General features: G+C 46.8%; 1 protein-coding gene across 1 annotated transcript in view; it reads left to right on the plus strand.

Moving 5' to 3' along the window:
• LOC129329967 (bactericidal permeability-increasing protein-like) overlaps positions 1 to 8,068 on the plus strand; it is a 32,389-nt gene extending 24,321 nt beyond the window's left edge. Inside the window, exons 11-16 of the mRNA XM_054979735.1 lie at positions 585 to 752; positions 1,284 to 1,372; positions 1,522 to 1,564; positions 2,852 to 2,912; positions 3,016 to 3,092; positions 6,886 to 8,068. Of these exons, the coding sequence (XP_054835710.1) occupies positions 585 to 752; positions 1,284 to 1,372; positions 1,522 to 1,564; positions 2,852 to 2,912; positions 3,016 to 3,092; positions 6,886 to 6,948 (501 nt within the window). The 3' untranslated portion in view covers positions 6,949 to 8,068. The remainder of the gene's footprint in view (positions 1 to 584; positions 753 to 1,283; positions 1,373 to 1,521; positions 1,565 to 2,851; positions 2,913 to 3,015; positions 3,093 to 6,885) is intronic.
• Positions 8,069 to 10,272: the final 2,204 nt, after the last annotated feature.

Raw genomic sequence — 10,272 nt, forward strand, 5'->3', positions numbered from 1 at the left:
AATAAGGCACTCACTACAGGGTTCCCTTTAGAAGCAAACACAAGTCCATTGTTTGGAAAAGGAAACTTTACTGCAGAAAAGGTCCATTATAGTCCACTGTCCTGAATAGGAGAATCAGGATGGTACATGATCATTGTTACCAATGAAGAGCAAGCATAAGATACAGAGTAACAATACCCATCTGGATCAGCCTCCCCCCACAGTTCTCAAAACAACATCTCTCAGTCCTGGGAAGCTGCTCTCCTCCAAGGCCAATGCTTGGTGGAACGGTGTTAGACAAAACAGTCTCCTCCGGTGGGAATGCTGCCTGGGAACTGGTGCACCTGGGAAGAGAATACTCAAACACTAGAAGCATTAGAAAATGGAGTCAGTACAGTTTAGATATACACTGGACCTGACACACCCAAGGTCACCTGCTGAGCTCATGGCAGGAGTGGAATTCGAACCAGCAGGGTGCTGAATCCTAGCCCAACCACTTAACCACTATGCTACAGCAGCATGAAATATTATACCCCAGTTCCAGAGAACTATTGAATGACCCCTTAACAAGTCATCTTGGTGTGCCTCTTCTCTCCATTCCCCAGCTGGAGAAAAAATTCCCAGATATGCCTTTGGAGGTCCAGGTGGGTGCTCGGAAGCAGCCCGAGTTCAGCTTCCATCCGGATGGAGTGCACATGAAGATCTTTGGATCCGTTGAGGTTTCCGTCATCCTGCCCAATGCAAGCCTGGCCCCTGCGTTCCTGCTGAATATCGTAAGCACCGGGTCTGGTGATGATGTGTGGCTCTTGCCTTTTTCTCTGGGATTTGGGGATGTCTTGAATATGGAACCTTCCCAAAAGAGAGAGGTGTAGGAGGCAGGGAGGGGTCCTGCCGCACTTCATGCCAGCTGTGGCAAGGAGAAATCGGGCTTGAGGGAGGATCTGGAGGGGACAGACGGCAGAGGGCTCGTTCAAGGATGGCGAGAACACTCAGCAATACTTGTGCAGCATTTCCAATATTCAAAACACTTCAGTAATCCTGACAACAGCCCTGTGAGGTCAGCCGGTAGTGTTGTTTCCCGTATTGCAGATGCGCGCAGTGGCTGAAGCTTGTAGACAGCGGCTGATGGCAAGGGGAGCTGACAACCTTCCAGATCTGAGATTCATTCCCATAGCCACCACAAAGCACCCATGGACAGTGCAGTCAAAGGCAGGGGATCAGACGTGGGAGGGCCAGGAGATGGTCTTTTATGCTCTCCCTTCGCAGTGCTCACATCTCTCACCTGGCTGTCCTTTGGTCCACAGGATGGCAACTTCACGGGGCAGTTCTTCCTCGAACCGGTCAGTTCCGGGATCTCCATCGGCAAGCTTTTGGGCACGGTGGCCCTGAAACAGTGAGTCTTCCTGAACCCTCTACTCTTCCCAGCACCAGGAAATCCTTCCCTTTGGCTCCTACCGTTATTATCCGGTGCTCATACGTTCCATCTGTGCAGGGGTCCTGGACGCAGCACTGACTCTTTCTTTTTCTCTGTGGTCCAAATAGCTTCCAGGTGTCCCAGGGGTGGTCGAACGTCGGTCACATTGAGGTGAGCTGTAAGAGGGTGTTTGTTGTTTCTCTGCCTGCTCAGCCTGTATTTGGCTCCCAAACCACCGTATAAATGAGCAATTCTACATCAGAAGAGCTCCATAACACAAGTATCAATTACAGTGTCCTTCCTGGTTAGGTTTTATCCTCGGCTTTCTAGCCTTGCTGCTGGTAGCTGAGAGGGAGGGTGGCCCGGGCGTGATGGGAAGGGTCTGGGTGCTGTCCCACCGATGGCCTCTGTAACAACAGACAGCAAGTGGGAAAAACAGAGTTCTGAGACAGAGTTGCTTTCGGGTGGGGTGGAGGAGAACCCGCCTCCCTCTAGTGTCAGCAGTGGCAGGTAAGATTTGGTCACATCTAGGTCTTTGCTTTATGTTCCCTCTCAGAGCCAAGCTACAAGTGATGCCTGACACAGGTTGGACACTGGTCAGCTTCCCTCAAGTTCTGATGGGAAGTGTAGGCGTCCTGGTCTTGCAGCTTGGCTCTCCATTTAATTGAAGTTTACAGAGCAGCAGTCTATGGGAGGGAGACTATGCGGTCGGGAGGGGAGTGCAGGCGTCGGGCTCTTGCCAGGCACCCCCCTTCCCTTCCGCTGGGTGTGTGTGTGGGGGGAGTGGTCCTGTAAATTTCAATTAAATGGAGAGCCAAGCTGCAAGACCAGGACGCCTACATTTCCCATCAAAACTTGAGGGAAGCTGGTAAGTGTCCAACCTGTGTCAGGCATCACTTGTAGCTTGGCTCTCAGTCCCTCCAAGATTCCTTACTGTTTTTGGGGTCTCACAAGAGGGTCTCTGTCTTGATTTTCATTTGGACAAGGATGCAGGCGATCCCATTGGCTCTGTCATAATTTCTAAAACTCAGGTGTTCTTACCGTCTTAACAGAGCACGGCGATGCGTAGTCCTTTGTGTGTGTTCGTGCACACGTGTGTGTTTTCTGTGCACACTTGCCGCTTGCCACTGATGGAAAGTGGATGGCACAAAAGATGTAGGGGAGTCTATGAAGCTGCCATAAATCAGTGCACGCTGTGGCTGCTTCCACACGGGATTTTTTCCCCTGCCACTCAAAAAAGCATGAGCAGAAAAGAGGCAAAAAAGAGAGGCTATCCAATCTAAAAGTGCAGGAGGCTAGCCGAAGCCTAGAACCAACGTACCCTTTGGGTCTTTCTCCTTACTCGAGAGAGCCCTACGCCAATCCCAAGACATGTCCTCAGGCAGCCTCGTGTCTTTGTGTCTGTCTCTTCCTCTCACATCTGTGCCCATTCTAAGCAACAGCATTTGTGCTTCACAGATGAAATTTCTGGAGAATGCATTGACGGTCGCCGTGCAGGTGGGATTGCTGTCAATCAATAGTGAGTCCGCAGTAGTGTCCTGTCTTTTGTGTTTCTTGGGTATGGGGACTCCCCTGCCCCTGACTCAGTTTCCCCTCTCACTGCTGCCCTTCCTGTTCTTTAGAGCACCTGAAGAAAGGCATCGTTCTTCCGAACATCCACAATGTCAGTTTGGTGAACCCGCAAATCGCAATGTATCAGGTAATGGCTCACTGTACGGTAGATCCAGAGGAGTTAGCTGTGTTAGTCTGCAGCAGCAAAATAGCAAAGAGTCCAGTAGCACCTTTAAGATGAACCAACTTTATTGAAGCATAAGCTTTTGAGAGCCACAGCTCTCTTCGTCAGATGCATGGAGGATATGAAGAAACTGGCCAAAGATATATAGGGGGGAGGAGGGAGAGGGTGCAGGGAGTAAGGGTCTTGTAAATGTAACTAAGTTCATGAAAGAGGTGGAGTGCACAATGCAGGCTGGGTGTGACCCCCTTCCCTCCATGGCAGAATCTGAATAGAATGCCTGAAGGCAGTTACTTTTGGCAATGAGATAACCATGCCTAGTCTCGATTCAATCCAAGTCTGACTGAGTCAAATTTACATATGAATTTCAATTCAGCAGCTTCTCGTTGGATTCTGCTTTTGAAATGTTTCTGTTGAACTAGGGAGACCTTTAAGTCCTTGATGGAATATCCTGGTAGACTGAAGTGTTCTCCTACTGATTTCTGGAAGTTGCCATTTTTGATGTCAGATTTGTGTCCATTTATTCTTTTTTTTTTTTAATTCGATTTCTATTCCGCCCTCCCCACACCAGCAGGCTCAGGGCGGATTACAACCATATACAATTAAAACACATTAAATAATTGATACCAGTTAAAACCATAAAACAGTCAAAGTTACACAGTTAAAAATACACACACACGAACACACACACACACACACACACACACACACAATTATAATGGCACAGCAACCAACTGACTGACCTTCACCCATCTCTAGAGCATCATTGGGGGGACTGTTTGCTAGACGGAGGTACTGCTAGTAGGGAAGGCATATTCTGCAATCTACTGGCCAGGGGGCTCCACCTAGCACCGCCCATACGCCTGGCGGAACAGCTCCGTCTTGCAGGCCCGGCGAAAGGATAACAAATCCTGCCGGGCTCTGGTCTCGTTAGACAGAGCATTCCACCCGGCTGGGGCCAGGACCGAGAAGGCCCTGGCACTGGACAATGCCAGACAGGCCTCCCTGGGGCCAGGGATCCTTAGCAGATGTTTATCACTAGAGCGAAGAGCCCTCTGGGGTTCATATAGGGAGAGGCGGTCCCACAGATACGCTGGTCCCAGTCCGCATAGGGCTTTATAGGTTAATACCAGGTTTTGCACAGAGGTTGGCTGGTTTGTCCAGTGTACAGAGCAGATAGACATTGTTGGCACATGAGGGCATATATCACGTCACCGTACAGTGTCAGTGTCAGATAAATGGGGGAGGGGCTTGCTGACACACTGTTTTCCTTCCTGTGACCCTGAGTCCCATGTGAGGGTTTGCAGAAGCGCATGTTCAAAATGCTGGATGTGTTAGGAACTTTTATAGGTATATACTTACAGGTTTCCTTTGTGTTGGTTCTTTTGAAGTGTACTATGGGAGTGAGCCTCCATCCCGTTTACCCTTTCCCCTACTCTTATTCCACTGTCCCTTTTGCTAGAAAATTGCAACATAGGCTAAAGATAAGTGAGACCAAAAGGTGTTTAGATTCACAACAGGATATAGCCTCCAAATGCTTGGATGTTACCATTTTCATGTGCCAGCATTTCTCTTATCTCACAGATGTACCCCTCTTAAAGATAACAAGAGGTGCCCGACGGGTGATAAACAACACTTGTTTTAATTTATATGACCTGCAACTTTTTAGAAATCACTGGCTTTAGCTTGTTTGTCTTCTGTAACACTATCCTACTTTTGTAAATTTGACTCAGTCAGACATGGATTGAATAGAGACTATGGATGGTTATCTTATTATCAGAAGTAACTGATTTCATTAACAGAAGCAATCTGATCTCATTATCAGAAGTTAATTGATTTGCATCTACTCCCCCCTCCTCTCACCATCTATATATATCAGTTTTTTCTTACCCTCCATGCATCTGACGAAGAGAGCTGTGGCTCTCGAAAGCTTATGCTACAGTAAAGTTGGTTAGTCTTAAAGGTGCGACTGGACTCTTTACTATTTTGCTACTACAGACTAACACGGCTATAGCCTACTTTTGTAATCAATTTTCTGATGACCTTGTTTGTAAGAAGGTATATAAATGGGTGATTGCTTTGTGAGATGTGCACTCTGCCGAATTTGTTTGGAGAGCATCAGTTTATTGGAGACTTTCTCCAATAAGCTTTTTTACTTTGCCAAAATCTCCTGCCTTGGTTTGAATCTGAGGACCCAGGGTCTTGATTGAGCCAGTTTGGTGTAGCAGTTAAGAGCAGCAGGACTCTAATCTGGAGAGCCAGGTTTGCTTCCCCACTCCTCCACTTGAAGCCAGTTGAGTGACCTTGGGGCAGTCACAGCTCTCTCAGAGCTCTCTCAGCCCCACCCACCTCACAGGGTGTTTTGTTGTGGGGATAATAATAACACGGTTTGTGAACCGCTCTGAGTAGGTGGTATATAAGGTGGTATATAAATCAAATGTTATTATTATGACTGGGGTCTCCCTTATTGCGACGCTGGTGAGTCCCCTCGCAGTTTGCGAGTTACCCAGTGCTTTAGGCATAGCACTTCCAAGCAAAAAATACTGGATTGTATCCATTAGCTGAACGTGGTGCTTTCTCCAGAAGCGTTCTGGAGTGGTAGGATCAAGGGAGTGTTCTTGGGAGATTCTCAAGGTTGCAAGCTTTGGGGGAGGGGGATGGACATGGGGAAACCAGCGCAAAAGTACATGAAAGAAAGAATATGACATGCTTGCATTCTAATTTTTCTTCATTTTCTTTCTTTTATTTATGTCATTTATAGTCCGCCTTTCTCACTGAGAGTCAAGGTGGATTACATAGAGTGAGATTAGTACAGTCAATATCAAGGACATTTCAAGAAACAATGCCGTAGGGAAAATAAATGCAAGCTTACAACTCCTCTACAAAGGAATTAACAAAGGTAGTTGATCCAAATCTGGACACTGGCAACTAAGTTTAGGTTGAAACCAAGAACCCAAGAAACACCACGCAGTTATGAAGGATGTTTTTGCTTATTCAAATTGCGCACAAAAAGATTATATTTTGAAAGTGTGCCAAAAGGGTAGCCAGCCTTGAGGTAGGGCCCAGAGATCTCCCAGAGTTACAACTGGTCTCCCTACTACAGAGATCTGTTCCTCTGGAGGAAATTGCAGCTTTGAAAGGTGGACTCTACGGCCTCATATCCCTCCCCAAACTCTGTCTTTCTCAGTTCTCCAGAATTTCCCAACCCAGAATTGACCAACCTACTGTAAGGAATCTTCAGCAGTACAACTAGATGAGATGAGGGAGCTAGATCTCCTGAAATATGGTGAAGAAGCAGCTGAGAGGGACAGAAAAGTTTAACTCCCCCACCCTGTACTATGGCCATAATTCAGATATGCCCTCCCCCAGCTGCTTTGGCAGAGCACCAAGGCATGGGCTATACCGATGGACATTTGAGAGAGAAACAGCCGCCTGCAGTTTCCGTGGGAGGAAAGAGAGCAAAGGATTTAGCCGCTTAACCAAACCAAGGTTGCATCCTTTATAAAATCTTAAATAGAACCCTGATGCGTCCACTTGTCTGTGCGTGTATATTTGTAACTTTAGCAAATATTCCAGTCTCCAATACTCCTTTCTCGTCCAGAAGAGACTAAATGCTGGAGCTCTTCCCAACCCAAGAATTGTGCATCATTAAGAAGCTGAGTGTATGAAGCAATGTAAAGAGTTTGGGTACCAGAGAGAGAGAGAGAGAGAGAGAGAGAGAGAGAGAGAGAAATCTTACCATCTGCTTTTCTCCCCTTAGGGCCTTATGCTAGTAGCAACAGATCTCCACTACCAACCTCCAGCTGCTGTGTTGTCACTATGAAGAAGGGAGTGTGCAAAAAGAAGGATGGAAGGAAATGCATAGACCCCCCCCCCAATTCACGCCCCAAGGCCAGTCTTTGTGCAGTCTCCTTCAGAAATGGGCTGTGCATTGGAGCAAAGATCCGACAACCTTTGGGGTCACCCTGGACAGTGATGGCATGAACAAACATCATAAACTCTGGGGCATTGTTTGGGCCTTCTAGGCCATGTTAGATTTGTGCTGGGACAGCACTGTGGTTACCTGTGTGATGGCGGGAGAATCACCTGCGGATGTTCCCCTCGGCTGGCACCTCTGTTGCTGGGCATGATATTTTCCCTGCATTCAAATACTGAGATAAAGATATTGGAAATGTGACGTTAGCCTTGTATTGGACAGTGTCTGTGACATCACCATCAGAAGGGAGGTGAGCCCTTTGGCGCATTGCAAAAACCTCTCTGTTCTGCTTTGCGGGGAGGGGAGGAAGAGGCAGTGCACTTTTTCTTTCTTCAGCGTTGTTTCAAGAAGAACAAGGGCACCACTGATATAATGCTCCTCCTATGTTTTGGACTTGAATTCCTTTCTAAACATATCCAACCTTCCCTGTCCCAAGTCCTCGCCATCCATCTAAAGGTTTATTGCTTCTTGTAATCAATTAAGCTTCTCTTCAGAGGCCTGCATGCACCCCTCTTTTTTTGGGAGGTGAGGCGGGCTGTTTTTTTCAGGCGTGGGATGCTTGCCCCGCAAATCTAGGACCGGCATTGAGACTTCTGAGTTTTTAGTGCCGGCGGAAAGAATATATATATATTTTTTGCCAAGCATTTGGCAATTCTTTTCTCCTTCTCCTTGTTAGATATCCATTGAGCCACCTGATTTGATTTTTACCTGTCCCATGCCCTGATTTACACCACGTATCTTACTATTATGTAAGAGTTCTGCTGGCTTTTAATGTTTCAAACTTGTTTTAATGATGCTGTACAGACAGATTCTCCTTATGATCGTGACGATTAATGCTTTTTTTATATATTGTTATTTTATTGTGTTTTGATGTTTCTTACCTGGTTTTCTTTACAGGCAGCCCCAAGAACCAGTTTTGATTTGCGGGGCGAGACAGAATCTTTGAATAAAGAAATAATAAAAACCATCTGTTCTCCCTGTAGCAGACTTTAGGCGTATATTGATATATGCAGCCCATTGAGGGCCATTTGGGTTCTTAAAACAGCCCAAGAGCTAGTAAGCCAAGCAGCCCTAGCACAGACCACTTGGCTTGCCAACAGGTGGGTACTTATCTGTCACCTCCTCTGTCCAGCAATTCTACCAACAAGCAATGGGCACTGAGCATTCACAGTGATATGTCTGGGCCAGTGTGGTGTAGAGGTTAGAGTGTTTGGCCTAAGACTAGAGATGGACACAAACCGAAATATGAACCAAAATTAAGCGCGAACCACGGTTCGTCAGATCCCATTTCTAACTAACTGCCACGAACTTTTAGGCTGGTTCGTTTGGTTCGTTTTTTGGTTCGTCACTGCAGACAGCCTGGTGCCAATCGATCAGTTTCCTAGGCAACAGGGGATGGACTTCCTGCAGACCTTCTGCTGATCCGGAAGTGAACTTCTGCTGATCCAGAAGTGATGGTTTTCTGACCTGGATGAGACGTTTTCATGAACCAAACGAACCGGTTCGTGAACCACAAAACCACGAAATGCATGGTTTGGTTTTTTTCCGGTTCATGCCCATCTCTACCTAAGACTAAGGAAGACCTGTATTCAAATCCCTACTTGACCTTAGCCAGCCATTCTCTAGTAGACAGACCTTCCTCACAGGGGGCTAGAGCTCACAACTCCGTTCCTTCCTGCTGCACAAGTTGCTTTTCCCAACGCCCAAGGCTCAAGAGAACCTCTTGCATCCAGGAAAGAATCCTCACAATGGAAAAATGTTCTGCTTCTCATGGAATGGATCCCTTGCAATCCAACGCGGGATTGCTGCAAGGATAAAATGAAGAATGGGAGAACCCTGTATATTCCTGGAAGGAGGGGGCAGGAATAAAAATGCACTTGATAAATACTTCTGTTGACATTTCCAGCCTCTCCAAGTTGTCCCCAGATGCACCATGGATAATAATAGAACATCTATTTATTTATAAAATTTATTCCCCACTTTTGTGCCCTCATCAGGGCGACCAAGGGGGCTAACAGATTAAAAGCATACAGAATAAAAACACATCTCAAAAACCATTAAAACTAAAACACACATACAATACACTTTCCCAAAAGCCCACAATTCAAAACAAAAGTGATAGGTAACTACCGGCGATGAAGTCAGTGTGCTGGAAGGTAATAAAAAGAGCTGCGCTTTTATACCTCCCTTCTAGACAGACGTGTGCCCCCTCAGTGCGGTGAACAAATCAGTGTTATTATCCTCACAATACAGTTGGGTAGAGCCTGAGCCCCCTCTGATATTGGGAAGCCTGAATGTAAAGCTCTTACTTCTACCAAGGCAGGTGAGGAAGGTGGCAGGGTACACAAATCGCATACAGCCGATTATCACGGTGCGCCAAGAGAACGCACTTGAGAATTGTTTGTTTGTCAATTTGAGTTCTTGTTTGTTTGGTGGACTGTCTGGTCCCTGATGAAGTGATTGATATGAAACAAGTCTGATTGTCTAGCCGGCCACTTGTTGGGCAGGGGGGATCCCCCGGCTCCTTCCCCCATCTTCACAGCTCCACCTGAAACACACAGAGAGAACAACAGTTTACATGATTGCAAAAGTCATTTCAGGAACTCTTACCTGTTGAACTGAAGGAGTCTTTGGAGCAGCCTTCTATGGCACAGTCAACTGAAAAAAGAAAAGAGAAAACATTATTGGACTAAGATTTCTGAATGTTGGGACTTTGTCCCTTTATCTAGATACGGCTGTTACCAGGGCTCATTTTGAGGGGGAATGCGCAGGAACGCAGTTCCGGCAGTTCCCCAAAAAGGTCACATGTCAGGTGGCCCCACCCATTTTAGGCCTGTTTCACCCTGGATTGGGGCTGAAATGGTCTGGATCGGGCCTCTGACAGGTGGTGGATCACTCTCCCACTTAGCAGCAGCCCAATCCTGACCATTTTGGGTCCCTTTTCGGCCATTTTCAGCCCCTTTTTGCCATTTTGGGCCCAATTTCAGCCCTGAATGGCCAGGATTGGGTCCAAAACAGCCAGGATAGGTGATGTCAGGGGGTGTGGCATATGCAAATCAGTTATGCTAATGACACACTTCCAATGATGTCAAGGGGTGTGGTATATGCTGATGAATTATGCTAATGAGTTCCTCCAGCTCTTTTTCTACGAAATGACCCCTGGCTGTTACT

The sequence above is a fragment of the Eublepharis macularius genome, chromosome 5 (assembly GCF_028583425.1).
Source record: "Eublepharis macularius isolate TG4126 chromosome 5, MPM_Emac_v1.0, whole genome shotgun sequence".
In the NCBI taxonomy this organism is placed as follows: Eukaryota; Metazoa; Chordata; class Lepidosauria; order Squamata; family Eublepharidae; genus Eublepharis; species Eublepharis macularius.